This window comes from Nycticebus coucang, chromosome 14 (assembly GCF_027406575.1).
Source record: "Nycticebus coucang isolate mNycCou1 chromosome 14, mNycCou1.pri, whole genome shotgun sequence".
Classification (NCBI taxonomy): domain Eukaryota; kingdom Metazoa; phylum Chordata; class Mammalia; order Primates; family Lorisidae; genus Nycticebus; species Nycticebus coucang.
In genome coordinates this window covers 67,030,807-67,049,304 of record NC_069793.1, presented here as the reverse complement: position 1 = coordinate 67,049,304, position 18,498 = coordinate 67,030,807, and the positions used below count along the sequence as shown (strand labels likewise).

General features: G+C 45.5%; 1 protein-coding gene across 4 annotated transcripts in view; it reads left to right on the top strand.

Annotated features, from left to right (window-relative positions):
- C2CD3 (C2 domain containing 3 centriole elongation regulator) overlaps window positions 1-18,498 on the top strand; it is a 163,218-nt gene that overhangs the window by 138,798 nt on the left and 5,922 nt on the right. For 3 of the 4 annotated variants that reach the window (XM_053560620.1, XM_053560619.1, XM_053560618.1), the window contains one exon: window positions 4,727-4,838. The exons of the other annotated variant lie outside the window; for it this stretch is intronic. In XM_053560620.1, coding sequence (XP_053416595.1) covers window positions 4,727-4,838 — 112 coding nt within the window. The remainder of the gene's footprint in view (window positions 1-4,726; window positions 4,839-18,498) is intronic. 4 annotated transcript variants of the gene reach the window in all.

Below are 18,498 nucleotides of genomic sequence, written 5' to 3'. Positions count from 1 at the left end.
GTGCCAGGCACTTTAAATACATTTTTTCATTCAGTCATCACAAGTCATTATGTAGGTATCATCTCTATTTTGCATGTAAAGAAACAGGCTCAGAGTTACAGTGACGTACCTAAGATTCAGGGGGGGGGTTATTGTTGTTGTTTTTTAATTTTTACATACACGTGTTAATTAGGTTTCCATTTTTTTTGCCTTCACAAAATTAAAAAGACTTAAAATATAATAACAATAACAATGTTTAAGATAAGGATTAAAAACAAAACCCTTGTAAGGAACGAATGAACATAAATACATTCAGAAAAGGAATGAGACAATGGCTACATCGAAATATTAAGCAATAATAATAATAATAATGCAAAGAAAGTAACATTGTCAAATAAGAGTATGTCTATTATAGAATGCTTTGACTCTGAGATTCAGTATGGAGTCATCAGTTAATTTCTTACTATTTTTTTAAGTATCAAAAAATAGACAACTAATATTTATAAATAAAAGTTAAAAAATCAAATGTTAAGCTAAGCAGAAGTAAGCACCATGGAGATGGACTTGCCCAGGCCCCCAGTATTGCATTGTTGATGGGAATAAGAGGCAACTGGCATTGCCCCCCACTCCTTTGAAACACAGACTAACTGTTATGGATAAAGAAAACCACTTAGGACCATCTGTACCCTCACCAGCTGCTCAGGTCAGCTCACCTGTTACCCCGACAACAGGCAGGAGTTACTGCATTGCTGGTAGGTGAAGCAGGCTACTTTGCTGATGAGAAATCTTTCTCTGCTAGAAATCAGAGGGCCTGACTTTGACCCTTCTAGACCCAGCTTATTATTACTTGTGTGACTTCAGGCATATAGTTCAACCTTTCTGAGCCTGTTTCTTCACTTATCAGATGAAGTTAATAATCCCTTACCTACCAGATGGCAAGCTTCCACATATCAGTAACCTTGTCTTTCTCTGTGTCCCCAGAACATAGCATTGCACAGAGAGGGGATCAGTAAATGTCAGTTGAACTGAACTATCACAATTTCACAGCATTGTTAAGAAAATCAAATGAGGCTCGGTGCCCATAGCACAGTGGTTACAGCGCCAGCCACATATACCAAAGGTGGCGGGTTCAAACCCAACCCGGGCCTGCTAAACAGCAATGACAACTACAACAAAAAATAGCCGGCATTATGGTGGGCGTCTGTAGTCCCAGCTACTTGGGAGGCTGCAGCAAGAGAATCGCTTAAGCCCAAGAGTTTGAGGTTGCTGTGAGCTGTGATGCCATGGCACTGTGCTGAGGATGACATAATGAAACTGTCTCAAAAAAACAGTCAAATGAATGGAAACATTTGTACACACAGTGTGATTTTTAATAGTCAGAAAAACCTGAGAGTCAGGGTAGGCTCAGGAAAGGCGTAAGCATGGCATGTCTTGAGGCTGGGCACAGCGGACACCTCCAGTGAAGTTCTTCCCTGGCCTTACTCATCCTGGCTGCTGGTGTTTCCACCTTCACAGTCAGTTTAGTTGTGCTCAGAATATGGTTGATGGTGGAGCTACATGTGCCCAGACCCTAATAGCTGCTTTAACTCAGGCCTTCCCAACCATTCATTCCTTCAGATGTAAGTAGTAGAACAGATTTGAATCAGACCTTAACCTCGAAAACTTCCCATTAATGAGGTAGGAGACAGTCAAATAAACAGATAATGACAGTTTATTGTTCCAGTTTATTGTTCCATTCTATGGTGAGACATGGACAAAACACTGGGAAGCAAGAGGAAGGAGCTGCCCTAATAGTGCTTGGAGGTATCCCAGTAAGAGACACAAGAGAGCAGGACCTGAAAAATGTATAGGCATTATGTAGGCCTAGGAACAAGGGAAAGTTCTAGTCAGGGAACACCACGTGTACAGAGCCTAGCCAGGGTAAAGAGCCCAGCCTATGGGCAGTAGTTCACTGTAGCTAGAACCCATGGGTCAGTGGGATAGTAAGACGGGTTCTTAAACCTGGCTGAGATTCTTGGACTGGGTCCTGTATGTAAATAAACACTTTCCTCATCTGTAACATGGAGATAATAGTACTTGTTGGGTGGTCGTGAAAATTAAAATGAGTTAATGATACAAACTACCTAACTCAGTAGGTAGTTAATGATATAAACTACCTAACTCAGCCTGGCATATATGTAGTGTTTGGTAAATGTTAACTGTTAAGCAATGATGTGATATGTTCGTATTTACATATTAGAAAAGTCACCCAGTACCTTGTCAAGGGGAGAAGCAAAGAGACTAGTAGGAAACTTGCAATGGTAACATAAGATGAAGAAATTCTGAACTAAAGCTTTATGATGAAGCAGAGGGGAATAGGTCTGAAAGGATTAGATAGAGGGCCAGGGGATAAGAAAGAAGGAAATATATAAATATAAAGTGCAACTTAGAGATTTGTCACAAGTAACTAGGTAGATAATGTCATTTACTGGATGGATGAGGAACACAAAGAGGTTTGGGGGAAGATGAAGATGTGACGGAAGGACCTCAGGAGGAGTTGCAGGCCTGGAGTTCAGGTATAATATCAGCTATGATGGTAGATGGAAATCAGTGAAGGAGCAGGGAGAGCATGGCAAGGGAAAACCACACACACACACACACACACACACACACACGCAGACATTAAGGCGCTCTAGTGTGTAAAAGGCAGACAGGACAAGGTGCACCCACAAGGGACATGAGAAGAGCTGGGCAGAGAGGTGGGAGAAGCAGGGAGATGTGGAAACAGATGCTGCAGAGTTTTAGGAAGGAGCAGTGAGCATGCTGATGCTCAAGACAGGTCCAGCGAAACATGGACTGGCATGTGTTCACTGGTTTTAGCATTACGGAGGGTCTCACATTGGTGGGAATGGAAGCCAAATTCCATTGGTCAAGGGAACTAACAGGCAATTTTTTCCCATTTTTCCCATACACTGGGAGGCAAGAATAGTTGACATTTACTGAGTGCTCACCATAACAGACACCATTCTAAGCATGTTAAGTATATTCATTTAACCCTGAAAACAGTAAGTACTGGGCAGCGCCTGTGGCTCAGTCGGTAAGGCGCCGGCCCCATATACCGAGGGTGACGGGTTCAAACCAGGCCAAGGCCAAACTGCAACCAAAAAAAAAAATAGCCGGGCATTGTGGCAGGCGCCTGTAGTCCCAGCTACTCGGGAGGCTGAGGCAAGAGAATCGCTTAAGCCCAGGAGTTGGAGGTTGCTGTGAGCTGTGTGAGGCCATGGCACTCTACCGAGGGCCATAAAGTGAGACTCTGTCTCTACAAAAAAAAAAAAACAGTAAGTACTAATATATCTGTTTTAAAGATGAAGAAATTGAGGCATAAAAACTGAACTTTCCTGAAGTTACCCATCTAGTAAGTGACAAAGCTAAGTGGTAACTGGAAGAAAATGTAAGGTCATAGATTTGTTTGTTTGTTTCCCCTAAATGGAAGAAGCATTGAGCATTTTCATAAAGCGAGGAGAAGGAACTTAAACGTGGTGAAAGAAGGTGGTTTGGGAGCAAGACCCTAAAGCAGATAGGAAGCCGTGGGCTCAGAAGGAGCCTTTGTGCTTCAAACTCAACCCTGACACCTCACAGTGGTCAGAGCAGTAGCCTCTGGAGAAAGCTTGGGGGCAAAGAGTCTTTCCCTTTAAGATCTCTACTGCACCCTTACCTCTTTACACAAATCAGGAACTTGAAACAAAGCAGGAAATGGATACATTTCATTCATTGAGTAGATAATTATTGAGCACTTACTAGGTCTCAGATACTATGCTAGGTGGGAATATGGCTCTGAAGAAGACAGAGATCATCTCCACCTCTTGAAGTTCAATATCTAGTATGGAAGAACAATGATAAAATAGAAAACCTGGTAAGCAAATTTGGATCAGAATCATAGTTAGCTTATTAAACAGAAACAAAAAATTAGAACATAAAAATAGTCTCCTTCTTCACCCCCTCGAAGTTCAACCAGACCATTGAACTTTGATTCAACAAATATTTGTGGAACACCATGTTCTCAGCATAATAACTGGGTACCTCAAGAGTGTATGGAGAAGTGGGAGATAATGGTACCTCTCTTCTAGGGCTCACATCCAGATTGGGTAGACCTGCCGTACCCATCCATGGATAACCCCTAACGCAGAGCCCTCATTTGTGGATGTGAACAGAAAATAACCAGACAGGTCCTCCTTCAGTGCCAGGCTCCTACATCCCGCCTCAGGCACCACCCCTAGAGCGACATCCCCACCCCATCCTGCCTGACTGGGCTCTAACTAGTCAGTTTCTAACCAGTGGGCTTCTGAGCAAGTATCATTCAATGCATGCCACCAAGCAGCTGCATGTGGGTCTCCAGGGAGGTAATGAGGTAACTGAAGGAATCGACACTGCCTCTGCCATTGAAAAACTTTGGGAATATTGAGGAAAATAAACTGAGAATCATAGCAGACTATTCTAGGATGTGAGGAAGGAGGGATCACTGTGGGCAAAGATTAGGAGAGGGCTTCCTAGAGGAGGCAGGATTTGAACTGATCTGTAAAGAAAGCATAGACTGTGATTTGTTAAGAGTGGGCATGGCCTTCCAGTCAGAGGGAACCACTTGAGCAGAGGATTTATGGGAAGGAATAAGTTGGGGATAAAACATAAGTGGGATAGAGTGAGTGGAGATGCTAGTCTTCACTGAAGGGAGCAGATGTCTAGGTATTTTTTCCCTTAACTACCATCATAGCCCAGAGCCCATTGTGGTACCCAACTTCTTTTTGCCTCCCCGGCAGCTGGAGGCTTCCCTGCGGATGCTCTCCGTCTCTGCAGCTTTGCCACCTCCTGCCACAACGGATGAGGTAAGAAAAGCCCTACCTGACCTCTCTCTGTCCTATAGAGTCCTTATTTCTTCCATAAAAGTGTGCACAGAAGGCAGAGATAATGCTGCCCCAGGCCATCTTCCTCTGAAGCAGTGATTTTTTTTTTTTTTTGTCACCTTCAATAGACTACCATGGCATCATAGCTCACAGCAACCTGATATTCTTGGGCTCAAACGATTCTCTTGCCTCAACTTCCCAAGTAGCTAGGACTACAGGCGCCCACCACAACGCCCAGCTATTTCTTAGAGACAAGGTCTCGCTCTTGCTCTGGCTGATCTCCAACTCATGAGCTCAAGCAATCTACTCTCCTCAGCCTTCCAGAGCACTAAGATTACAGGCATGAGCCACGGTGCCTGGCAGCAGCAGTGATTTCACTTTTTTTTTTTTTGGAGACAGAGTCTCACTTTGTCACCCCTGGTAGAGTGCCCTGGTGTCATAGCTCACAGCAATCTCAATCTCTTGGGCTAAAGTGATTCTCTTGTCTCAGCCTCCCAAGCAGCTGGGACTACAGGCGCCCACTATAATGCCCAGCTATTTTTAGAGATGGGATCTTGCTCTAGCTCAGGCTGTTCTCTAACTTGTGACCTCAGGCAATCTGCCCACCTTGGCTGCCCAAAGTGCTGGAATTACAGGCTTGAGCCACCGTGCAGACCAAAGCAGTGATTTTAAACTTCCATGGCACACTGCTGTGCCATGAGAAGATCTTAGGCATGCCTCGAAAATTTTTAAAGATCATTAATTAAATTATTTTTGGAAGAAGTTCAAAGCACAGTAAGTATATTGTTCTTTTACTCTTTTTTTGGAGCAACATAATTTAAGTGCTCCACAGAAGTTTACCTATAGGTTCAAGTTTATTTGCCATGAGATAAAAAAAGGTTGAAAAACACTGCTCTAACATCTGCTGTAGTGGTCGGTCTTCAAGCTTGTTCTGAGCATATTCTGTGGGCCCAACAGTGGGCAAGGAGCTCAAGAAAAGTGAGGAGGACAAACGTATAAGAACAGGGTATTGGGGAAAAAACAATGCAAAAGCAAGAGGAAGCTAAGAAATGCACCCTGAGTGCTGTGGGAGCTCTAACTCAGCCAGGTAAGTAGCAGAGGACGCTTCTCGTAAGAGGTGCAACCTCGGGAGCAGGACAGATGACAAGATCCAAGTGAAGAGAATAGTATCTGTGGCATACCTATTTGCCGTTTACAAAATACCTCATAATTATCCATTCAGCTGAGTTTAGGGGATTGGAACTCTGGTAAAAAATTCCCACTCTCTTGGCTCAGCACCTGTGGCTCAAGCAGCTAAGGCGCAGGCACATACACCTGAGCTGGCGGGTTCGAATCCAGCCTGGGCCTGCCAAACAACAATGACAGCTGCAAGCAAAAAATAGCCAGGCGTTGTGGCAGGTGCCTGTAGTCCCAGCTGCTTGGGAGGCAGAGGCAGGAGAATCACTTGAGCCCATTAGTTGGAGGTTGCTGTGAGCTGTCTACCCAGGGCAACAGCTTGAGGCTGCTCTGTCTCAAAAAAAAAAATTAAAAAAAATCCCATGGGCGGCGCCTGTGGCTCAGTCGGTAAGGCGCCGGCCCCATATACCGAGGGTGGCGGGTTCAAACCCGGCCCCGGCCAAACTGCAACCAAAAAATAGCCGGGCACTGTGGCGGGCGCCTGTAGTCCCAGCTACTCAGGAGGCTGAGGCAAGAGAATCGCTTAAGCCCAGGAATTAGAGGTTGCTGTGAGCTGTGTGAGGCCACGGCACTCTACTGAGGGCCATAAAGTGAGACTCTGTCTCTACAAAAAAAAAAAAAAAAAATCCCCGCTCTTCTCTTTTCTTCCTTGGCATAACACCTGACCTTTCTTACAAATGACGAGAAAATAGTAACTACTTTTTAGTACCTACCCTGTATCAGACATTGTGCTAGGTGCTGAACATATAATAGTGAATATGACAGACAAATTTCCTTGTCTTCGTGGAACACAAATACTAAACAAAAAATAAAATATGTACAGATTGTAATGAGTACTAATGCTGATATAGAGTCCTGATATAGAACAGGCTCTCTGAGGAGGCCTGTCATAGCTGAAAGATGATGATCATGGTGGTACTTACTATGTACCAAGCACTGTTCCAAGCATTTTGTATTAACTCATTTGATACTTTCAGATTTGACAGCTTGATGGTCATCAGTGACCATGAAAGCATATTGGCAGGAATATGGTGTGGGGAAAGGAACCATAAAGTAGTACTGTGTCCCAGGCACTGTTCTAGGCCCTGGGTAAAGTAGGCACAAAGCTCGTGCCTTATGGCTTTAAAAAAAAAATACTGGGGCGGTGCCTGTGGCTCAGTGAGTAGGGCGCCGGCCCCATATGCGGAGGGTGGCGGGTTCAAACCCGGCCCCGGCCAAACTGCAACAAAAAAAATAGCCGGGTGTTGTGGCGGGCGCCTATAGTCCCAGCTGCTCGGGAGGCTGAGGCAAGAGAATCGCGTAGGCCCAAGAGTTAGAGGTTGCTGTGAGCCGTGTGACGCCATGGCACTCTACCCGAGGGCGGTACAGTGAGACTCTGTCTCTACAAAAAAAAAAAAAAAAAAAAATACTAGGCAGCGCCTGTGGCTCAGTGGGTAGGGCCCTGGCCCCGTATACCAAGAGTGGCGGGTTCAAACCCAGCCCCGGCCAAACTGCAACAACAACAACAAAAAATAGCTGGGCATTGTGGTTGGCACCTGTAGTCCCAGATACTCAGGAGGCTGAGGCAAGAGAATCGTCTAGGCCCAAGAGCTAGAGGTTGCTGTGAGCTGTGACGCTACGGCACTCTACCGAGGGCAATAAAGTGAGACTTTGTCTCTAGAAAAATAAATAAATAAAAATAAAAACAAAATAACTTCAGAGACTAATGCATGCAACGAACAAAATGTATTGGGTGCAGTAGTCATTATTTTTAAATACTTTATATGTATAAACTTATTTATTTCTCCCAACAACCCAAGGAGACAGGTACTATTGTTATCCTCAATTGATAGGTGGCAGAAACCAAGGCTCAAAGCTTCACATACAGACCTATAAGGTATTTCTATTTATCTTTATATATAAAGAAACTGATGTGCATAAAGGTGAAGTCACTTGCACAGGGTCACCAACTCAGTAAATGACCCTACACTTTGGAACTCCAGACTCTGTGTCCATTACACCACCTGAAAGTCACAAACATGGCTTTCTGGTAAATTTTTGTAGCCGATTTGCTTGCTTTTTTTTTTTTTTTTTTTTTTTTTTTGAGACAGAGCCTCAGGCTACCGCCCTGGGTAGAGTGCCATGGCATTGCAGCTCACAGCAACCTCCAACTCCTGGGCTCAAGCAATTCTCCTGACTCCACCTCCCAAGTAGCTGGTACTACAGGTGCCCGCCACAACACCCGGCTATTTTTTTTTTTTTTTTTTTGGTTGCAGCCGTCATTGTTGTTTGGCGGGTTCTGGGCTGGAGTCAAACCCACCAGCTCAGGTGTATGTGGCTGGCGCCTTAGCCCCTTGAGCCACAGGTGCCGAGCCTTAATTTGCCTTTTTTAGCAGTTAACATTTAAACATTTTATATGCTTTCCCATGGGCCACATTAATGAAGGATGGGGTCAGTCCATAGTATCCTGAGAGCCCAGTGTTACAGTGCTAAATTGAAGCCATCAGATGTCTGACCTTTTACTAATTTCATTGTCCCTCTTTCCTCCAGCCACCTTCGTCCAGCACCATTTTCAAGACATCTCCTTTATTTGGTACAGGGATCAATCTAAGTTCCCACACATCTCAACTTTTATCAAGTTTATAAATTCCCTTCTGGGGAGAGGTGCCAGATCCTGCCCAGGAAGCTCTGTAGTATTTTGGGGTGTTTTTTGTTTGTTTGTTTTGTTTTGTTTGCAATTTTTGGCCAGGCCCAGGTTTGAACCTGCCACCTCCGTTATGTGGGGCCAGTGCCCTATTCCTTGAGCCACAGGCACTGCCGGAAGCTCTGTAGTTTTGTGGCTTTTCTTCCTACTCTGATTTGTGGTTACCAGCTCACCTCCTTCCTCTCTGCATCTTCTTTTGCATTTTCCATACAAGCCCAGCAACATTTATGTATATGCTATGGTCATAAGTCCAGACTTTGGAGCAAGACATGCACAAAGCAAAATACTAGATCTGCTAATGAGTAAGTGATCTTGGGTAAGTGGCTTGACCTTTCTGAGACTCAGTTTCCTTATAAGTAACATCAGGCCAATAATTCATACCTAATGGCAAGAATTACCTTAAAGAAATAACCTAAATGCTTCTCAACCCAGGAATACATTAATAAACTGTGGTATATGTGTAGCATGGAATACTATTCAACCATAAAAAAGGTGGGGACTTTACATCTTTTGTATAAACCTGGATGGAGTTGAAACACATTCTTCTTTGCAGAGTATTACAAGAATGAAGAAGCAAATATCCAATGTATTCAATACTAATAAGAAGCCGATGGATGATCTAATACACACCCACAGAAGAGAAAAACTCGATTCGAATTGGGGGAGGATGAAATAGGGAGGGGAGATGGGTGTGCTCCCACTTAATGGGCACAATGTAAGGGTATATGGCACACCTCTTGGGTGTGGGACACAACTACAATAGGGACTCTACCTAACTACCTCAAACATAGTAACCTAATTGTACTCTCACATTAATCTCAAATTTTAAAAAGGAAAAAAAAAGAATTACCCCAAAAGAAAAAAGTAGGCACTTTCTCTTTGCTTCTTCCCTTCCTAGCCTCCCTATATGCACATTACATATGGGCAGGAGCATCATAATCTCAGAACTTGGGTCTCTGAAAGTTTGTTTTTTTTTTTTTGTTTTTTTTTTGTAGAGACAGAGTCTCACTGTACCGCCCTCAGGTAGAGTGCCGTGGCCTCACACGGCGCACAGCAACCTCTAACTCTTGGGCTTACGTGATTCTCTTGCCTCAGCCTCCCGAGCAGCTGGGACTACAGGCGCCCGCCACAACGCCCAGCTATTTTTTTGTTGCAGTTCGGCCAGGGCTGGGTTTGAACCCGCCACCCTTAGGCATATGGGGCCGGCGCCCTAATCACTGAGCCACAGGCGCCTCCCTCTCTGAAAGTTTTTTTTTTTTTTTTTTTTTTTTTTTTTTGTAGAGACAGAGTCTCACTTTATGGCCCTCGGTAGAGTGCCGTAGCCTCACACAGCTCACAGCAACCTCCAACTCCTGGGCTTAAGTGATTCTCTTGCCTCAGCCTCCCGAGTAGCTGGGACTACAGGCGCCCGCCACAATGCCCAGCTATTTTTTGGTTGCAGTTTGGCCGGGGCCAGGTCTGAACCCGCCACCCTCTACCGACTGAGCCACAGGCGCCGCCCCCTCTGAAAGTTTTTTAAGTGGCCTCACTTTGAAGAATTCAAGACAAAAAAAAATATTTTATTTTTACCTACGTACTTATTATTCCTGGTGTTCTTTGCTTCCTCACATCCTGATTTCTACCTGGGACCATTTCTCTTTTGTTGTTGTTGTTGTTGTTGTTGTTACAGAGTTTTACTATGTCCTCGGTAGAGTGCGGTGGTGTCACAGCTCACAGCAACCTCAAACTCTTGGGCTTAAGTGATTCTCTTGCCTCAGCCTCCCAAGTAGCTGGGACTACAGACGCCCGCCATAACACCTGACTACTTTTTGTTACAGTTGGCATTGTTGTTTTTTTGTTTTTAGCTGGCCCAGGCCAGGTTCAAACCCGCCACCCTCAGTGTATGTGGATGGTGTTACAACCACTGTGCTACAAGCGCCAAGCCTTTTTTTTTTTTTTGAAACAGATTCTCAAGTTGTCGCCCTGGGTAGAATGCTGTGGTGTCATAGCTCACAGCAACCTCCAAGTCAGGCTCAAGCGATCCTCTTATCTCAGTTTTGTTTTTTGTTTGTTTATTTGTTTTTCTATCTTTAGTAGAGACAGGGTCTCACTCTTGCTCAGGCTGGTCTCAAACTCGTGAGCTCAAGCAATCCACTGGCCTCGGCCTCCCAGAGTGCTGGGATTACAGGTGTTAGCTACCACGCCCAGCCTGGGACCATTTTACTTCAGCCTGAAAAATTTATTCTGGAATTTCACGTGGCACAGACCTGCTGGTAACTGATTGTCCAGTTTCAATTGTCTGAAAATATCTTTATTTTGCCTTCATTTTTGAAAGATTTTTTCCACTGGTTATAGAATATAACTTGATTTTTTGTTGTTTCTTTTAGCATTTTAGAGACGACATTCCACTGTCTCCTATCTTCCATTGTTTCTTATGAGAAGCAAATACCATTCTTACTATTGTTGCCCTGAATGTAACATAACCTTTATTTTCTCTTAACTTTTAAGATTCTCCCTTTATCTTTAGTTTTCACCAGATTTACTGCCATGTTGATAGTGGTGGAGACAGGAGAAGGCATAAAGAAGGAGCACATATGTCTATTGGACGTCTTAGCAGTGTTTCAGTCCTTAGATTGGGGGGGTTACAGATGTTCTTTTTTGCTTCCTAATTTACTGGTGTTACATAAATTTATTGGTATGTCATACAATGAAGTCACAAGATTGTATGGAATTAAAATTTTAAGATGATTGAATAGTAATAAGATGGAAATGCCAGTTATTTCTATGAATTTGGTTGTGAATATGGGGCAGAGAAATAGGATAGGAGTGGCAAATGAGATCAAGGGAAGTTGTTTTAGGTTCTTTTCTTTTTTTTCTTTTCTCTTTTTTTTTTCTTTTTTTTTTTGAGGCAGAGTCTCACTATGTCGCCCTCAGTAGAGTGCTTTGGCATCACAGCTCACAGCAACCGCACACTCCTGGGCCAAGCGATTCTCCTGCCTCAGCTTCCCAAGTAGCTGGGACTACAGGTGCCCGCCAAAATGCCTGGCTATTTTTTGGTTGTAGTTGTCATTGTTGTTTGGCAGGCCCGGGCTGGATTCAAACCCACCAGCTCTGGTGTATGTGCTACACCTGAGCTACAGGCACCTACCATGGTTCTTTTCTTTTAATATGGAAAGGCCGCATACAGCTTTCTATGTGTTAATGCAATGATCCCATAGAGAAAGGGAGAAGGAAAAGATGCAGGAGGAGAGAAAAAAAAAAAGATCAGTCCTCGGGTCAGAAAGGATATGCAATCCAGAGCACATGTGGAAGTATTGGCCTTTTGAGAGGAAGAACAAAACTCTCCCTGTAGCATGAAGGAAGGCAGAGAAGATGGGTTCTAAAGCAGGTAAGATTAGAGATTTGGTGGTAGGGTTTCCCATTTGATGGAAGCTTCTGTTTTCTCAGTAATACTTCAGGCACAATCAGCAACTCTTAAGTAGGAAGGGGAGGGCAGGAGCCCTGTCCTGTCCCCTCATTTGAAGATTCCATCTGTTCTCCCTCTTCTTAGGGCCCGCCTTAGCCCTGACAGCTGAAGAGGAGCACTTTAAGAGACTACTGGCTCTTCTCAACCAGTGGCCTGGGACTGCTATACTGAGGCTTCAGGGCCAGACCAAACAACCCATCTCTGAAGTAGGAAAGGGCTTATAATTTCTGGATCAATTGCTCTGGTTTCCCCCACAAGATCAAAGGGAAGGCCAAATCTTTCACTCTACATTGAAATGACACACCTAAGCCAACTATCCAGTCTCCATTGCAAAAATTCATGAAACAAGTTTTTCTCCTCCCTCCCCCCGCTATATAATGGAATCTGGTCCCTGTGTAACATGAGTCAGGTCAGGTCCTCAGACCTTTCTGGGTCTACTTCCTCATCTGTCAGGTGGTGGTGTCAGTCCTCTTGGGGTGGTTATACTGTAGAATTTTTTTTTTTTTTTTTTTTTTGTAGAGACAGAGTCTCACTTTATGGCCCTCGGTAGAGTGCCATGGCATCACAGAGCTCAAAGCAACCTCCAACTCCTGGGCTTAAGCGATTCTCTTGCCTTAGTCTCCCGAGTAGTTGGGATTACAGGCGCCCGCCACAACAATGCCCGGCTATTTTTTGGTTGCAGTTTGGCCGGGGCTGGGTCCGAACCCGCCACCCTCGGCATATGGGGCCGGCGCCCTACTCACTGAGCCACAGGTGCTGCCCTATACTGTAGAATATTAAGTGCTGCACAGATTAGGTATAGGTCCCGGCCCTTACCTCTCCCACCCCATGACTGCCTCATCTTCTGGCTGTCATCTCTCCAAGAAAGAGAGGAGGGAGAAGGCATGGCTGCTTTAGCAGCACTGCTGCCTAGTTTCAAATTCCTTAATCAATCAAATTCTCTGCTTCTGCTTTCTCTTCAACTCTTTACTGGGCCATCTTCCTGGTCTTATTATTTCTGGTTCTGTTTGATTAGCTGTGTGCGGGCATTTAGTTTTATCCACTTCGCTAATGGGGAGGTGCGAGGTAGACAGGCCAGCAGTAGTATGTTTATGTGTTTCTTCAGACTGTCTTCCACTCATGTAGGTTTTCTCTCAGGAAAATCTCAACTACTCTGGTGACTTCAGATAATATTTACAGTTTGATGACTCTCAAATCCTTATCTTCAGTATAGTCTACTCGCTCATGCTGCAGATCCAGAGGGATCCAGCTGCACCCTAGACATCGTGTCACTGATGTGTCACAAACAGTTCACTGTGTCTAAAACCTGAGCTTGCCACCCTCCTCTGTATAACCCCCAACACCTGCATTTCTCATCTCCAGAAATTCAGCAACCATCCCTGTATTTACTCCTGCCAGAAGTCTGGTTGCAATCGTTCACTCCTCCTACTTCTTTATCCCCCACCACCCAATGCCAATCTATGGCCAAGGCCAGTTAATTCTACCAATTAGATGGTCTTTTGAACCCACTCACTTCTTATGATTCTCTTGTCTAGGCCCCACGCATCTATGCCACGACTATTTCTAACTAGTCTCATGGAGATTCACATTTTCCCACCATTGTCCATTCTCCATACTGCAGCTAATGTGATCTCCCACTCTAATCAGACTTTCACCCTCACTTTTACCTACCACTGGGGGAGGCTCTGATTAAGGTTTAAAGATGCCAGAAAACATTCATATTCCTAAGCTAGTTAACAGATCTCACTGCCCAGTTTATTTGATCTCTCATTGGCATGTGGAACAGTTGATCTCTTTCTCCAGATTTTATTCCCAAATCTTTTCCTCCCTCAGTCTTTCCCATCTCATTTAATAAGTCCAGCTAAACTCTAGTTTAGTTGTTCAGGCACAAACTCTTAGAATCCTCCCCAGTTCCTGTTTCTAATTGACTAGAAAATTCTGGCAGCTCACCTTTAAAATATATCAAAATCTAAATGATCATCAGAACTTGCCTGGATTATTGCAGGATCCTCCTAACTTGCCTCTGTGCTTCTGCCCTTACCCCTGACAACCCATCCCCCATCTAGCATCCTATTACTCCTTTAAGATATTAAATAAACCATGTGACTTCTCAGAACCTCCAATAACTTCTCCTGATGAATAGGAGAGAGCCAACATTGGCCCTGAGGACAGGTAGGCCAGGGAGTAGAAAGATACTTTTGACTTTAGGCTTGAAACTTACATCTTTCAGCTAATGTGCAAAGCCATGGTCCTGAGCTAGGTGCAGGAGAAGATAGCTATGCCCCCTTCCCTCAGTTCCCCAAGGAGCCAGCCTTATAGCTAAGTTCCACCAACTTCTGCCAACTGGCTGTCATGCTTTAAGAGCTAAACCTGTTGCTGTGGATCCTGCCTTCAAGGAGCTCATAATTTGTTGGGAGATACTGGCCTCAAAACCACTCACTTCCTCAAGTGACATTTGTTTGTATTAGCACTTACATATTAATAAAACAAGGTAGAGAGAATAGGGAAAGGAAGACAAAGCCATGTGGAATGGCTTGAGTAGAATTCAACAAAGATGGAGGAAAGGCTTAGCAGGGTGGATTTAAAAAGAAGAAACCTCAGAGAAGCAACAGAATGTAACAACCAGGAGTACAGTACATCCTAGAGAGTTAGTCAGAAATGGAAAGAGGGCCGCGCCTGTGGCTCAGTCGGTAAGGCGCCAGCCCCATATACCGAGGGTGGCGGGTTCAAACCCGGCCCCGGCTGAACTGCAACCAAAAAATAGCTGGGCGTTGTGGCGGGCGCCTGTAGCCCCAGCTACTCGGGAGGCTGAGGCAAGAGAATCGCTTAAGCCCAGGAGTTGGAGGTTGCTGTGAGCTGTGTGATGCCATGGCACTCTACCGAGGGCCATAAAGTGAGACTCTGTCTCTACAAAAAAAAAAAAAAAAGAAATGGAAAGAGATGGGCCTGGACTGAAAACACAATGGGATAAGAGTCAGCAGCGAAGACCAAGAAGCAGCCTGTCATCTGAGATCTGAGACTTGACCTTTCTCCCATGCCTGTGAGCTGAACTCTGTCTTAATCTGTGCCTTCCTGCATCAAGCCTGCGCTCTGCCCACATCATGAATGAGCCCCTGGATTAGCCACAGGCTTGAGGCCAGATGCTGCTATTCATGAGGAGTGAGAGTAGGAGGCAAAAGCAGGAGAAAAGGCTAGGCATGAGTTTCCCTTCCCCTCCCACCCTAGTGTTCTCACCTCCACTCAGCCAGACCATAGTGTTTCAACATCACTTGTTATGTTTTGGTGTGTGTAGAGGGGGAGGGGAATGCTGGAATGAAAAAAATGCTAAGGGACAGGAACATGCTGAAAGGCTTAGAGCCAGGAGCTGGGTACTGGGAAATTAGGCCCTAGAGGACAGTCTGAGAAGTATGCAAAGCAGTTCTCAAGGCTGTAGTCATTCTGTGTTCTCTGTCCAGACCCTGAATTAGAGGCCCAGGACTACACACATCCCTCAGGCAAGGTGATAGAGCCCTGGCCTCCAAAGCCTATGACCTGTCTGTCTATGAGTCTTAAGGCTTTGGGGCTGCTGCTTTTCTCTCCAGAGCCCAAAGAATTTTTCTACCTCCTGGTTTCTCTTCCACAATCCCAGGGGCATTGCAAAGATGCCTAGTCTTGATAGAGAAACCTTGTCCTCCACAAAGTCAGTTAGATCAGATCAGTCCTCCACAAGTCTCCAAATCAGATCAGCAAGAGGCCTGAGGGAACTTCTGATCCCAAGGTTCTCCTCAGCTTGTAGTCGAGGCCCAAAAGGGTTTCTGATAAAGGCCACAGAGAGCTTTTAGAAGATGAGCAGCACAGCCAAGTGTGTACAGAAGTCAGGGAAAGCAGCCAGAATTGACCGGCGCCTACTCTGCCCCAGACTGCAATTTGGCAGGTACCTCAGGAAAGGGCCCAGGGCACTTGCAAGAGTGTAACTTTAACCCTTCCCTCTCAACAACCTGGACTTCTGAGTCCTCTTCCTGGCGGAACCAGGGTTCAAAAGGTTGAGGAGTCTTGTCAGGGCTCTTCATTATACAGACTGAAGACTGGGGTGAGGAAGTGACTGTAGGCCCTGTGGACTGGGCCTATCATGGAAGGCTTCTTGGGAGGGAGGGTCAGGTGGCATGGGTTAGGGATAAGGCATGGAGGGAGCCTTTAGTAGTGAGAACTGCATGGCCCAAGCTCCAACATGGGAATAGAGGGGATTCTCAGAGCAGGAGACCAGCCATGCTGCAGCTGGGCTGAGTGGGTCCGATTTAGGATTTGCCTGTCTGGGCTGGGGCTATGGCCTAAGTGTTTTGTCTTTACTTCCCCTCACTCCTAGCTGTGGCTGCTGAGTTTGCTGCTCTTTTAAGCACCAAGGAAGTCCTAGTATAGCCAGAGTCTGGGAGCCACCCCAGGGGAAGGCAGCCAGCCAACGGGGTGAAAGTTGAACAAGGCAGTGATATTGAGCCTTCACTCAGTGCCTGAAGCAGCAATCTGTTGGCAAGTCTACCTAGCCAGCCAGAACCAGGAAGCTGTTTACTTTTAGTTTTCAGCTTCTGAGTCAGTGTTTATGTCACTTAAGGGAACATCTCTGGGAAAGAACAAAACTTTAGCCCTAATCCAAGGCCTGGGAAGAAAAGTAGGGAGGGCAATGGAGTGGAGAGAGTTGGCCTGACCTGGTACTGGGCAGGTTTTACAGAAGCGCTGTATCCCAGGTCAACTCAGAAGCTTTGAAGCCTAACCCCCTTCCCAGCGTGGACTCTGAGGAGAGCAAAGCTTCATTTTGCTCTGGAGTATGCAACTGGTGTCAGCCTCTCTTTTTTTCAAGATGTTGTACCTAAACAGAGACTTGGTCATATTTGAATTTTATTTGAACTTTACAGTCGACCTGGTTAAGGTATGAAGACCAAACAGAAGTTCTTACCTCCACTTGGCAGTGAAGCTAAGACCCAGAGAAATGCAGAGAAAGAAAGTCTCTTGGTCTTGAGTGAGAGGGACAGTTGGACTAGTACATAAACTCATGTCCCTTCCACTCCACCCCACTGCCTCTCCTTTGAGAAAGTCCCTGGGATACCTCAAAGGTGGAGTAAGTAGGGGCCCCTGCACCACCACTCCATGGAAGCATGGCCTGTACAGAGGAATCCATTAGGAGCTGGCATAGAAAAGAACCCGTGACACGGTGGCTGGGATCAGATCCTTTCTGAGACCAAAGAAGAGGGTGAGACCCTCCTGAGAGAGCTTTTGGAGAAGAGGCCACATCCCAGGGACCTGGCCAAAGAGGGCGCCAAGGACTGGGATAAGTCCATGGTCTATAAAACACCATCTCCTGCTTTATCTGCTTGTCCTATGCCCTATTTTCAAGCAAGGAAACCAAGGCCCAGAGAGAGTGGCTTGCCCAAAGCCACTTGACAAGAAGTGGTAGAGCTAGGAATAGAAGCAACTCCCTCTGCAGGGTTAGCTGCTTGCCCAGGAAGCCCCACTTTTTCTTTTTTTTTTTTTTTTTTGCGGTTTTTTTTTTTTTTTGGCCGGGGCTGGGTTTGAACCCACCACCTCCGGCATATGGGACCGGTGCCCCACTCCTTGAGCCACAGGCGCTGCCCGGAAGCCCCACTTTTTCCTTCTACCACCACTTCTGGCCCATTCTTTTGGTTGTTTTTTGTTTGTTTGTTTGTTTGTTTGTTTTTTGAGACAGAGCCTCAAGCTATTGCCCTGGGTAGAGTGCCATGGCATCACAGCTCACAGCAACCTCCAACTCCTGGGCTTAAGCGATTCTCTTGCCTCAGCCTCCCAAGTAGCTGGGACTACAGGCACCTGCCACAGCCCCCGCTATTTTTTGATTGTAGTTGTCATTGTCGTTTGGCAGGCCCAGGCTGGACTCGAACCCGTCATCTCCGGTGTATGTGGCTGGCGCCCTAGCCACTTGAGCTACAGGCGACGAGCCATGACGAGCCGTGATGAGCCGTAAATTTTATGAGATTAAATATAAATTTTTTGATAAAAATTAGCTTTGGAACAATATGCTATTATGAATAAAATACACACTAGAATTAGAAAGTACAAACTAGGGCAGTGCCTGTGGCTCAGTCGGTAAGGCGCCAGCCTCATATACCGAGGGTGGCGGATTCAAACCCAGCCCCGGCCAACCTGCAACAAAAAAATAGCCGGGCGTTGTGGCGGACACCTGTAGTCCCAGCTACTCAGGAGGTTGAGGCAAGAGAATTGCTTAAGCTCAGGAGTTGGAGGTTGCTGTGAGCTCTGTGATGCCATGGCACTCTACCGAGGGCCATAAAGTGAGACTCTGTCTCTACAAAAAAAAAAAAAAAAGAAGGGCGGCG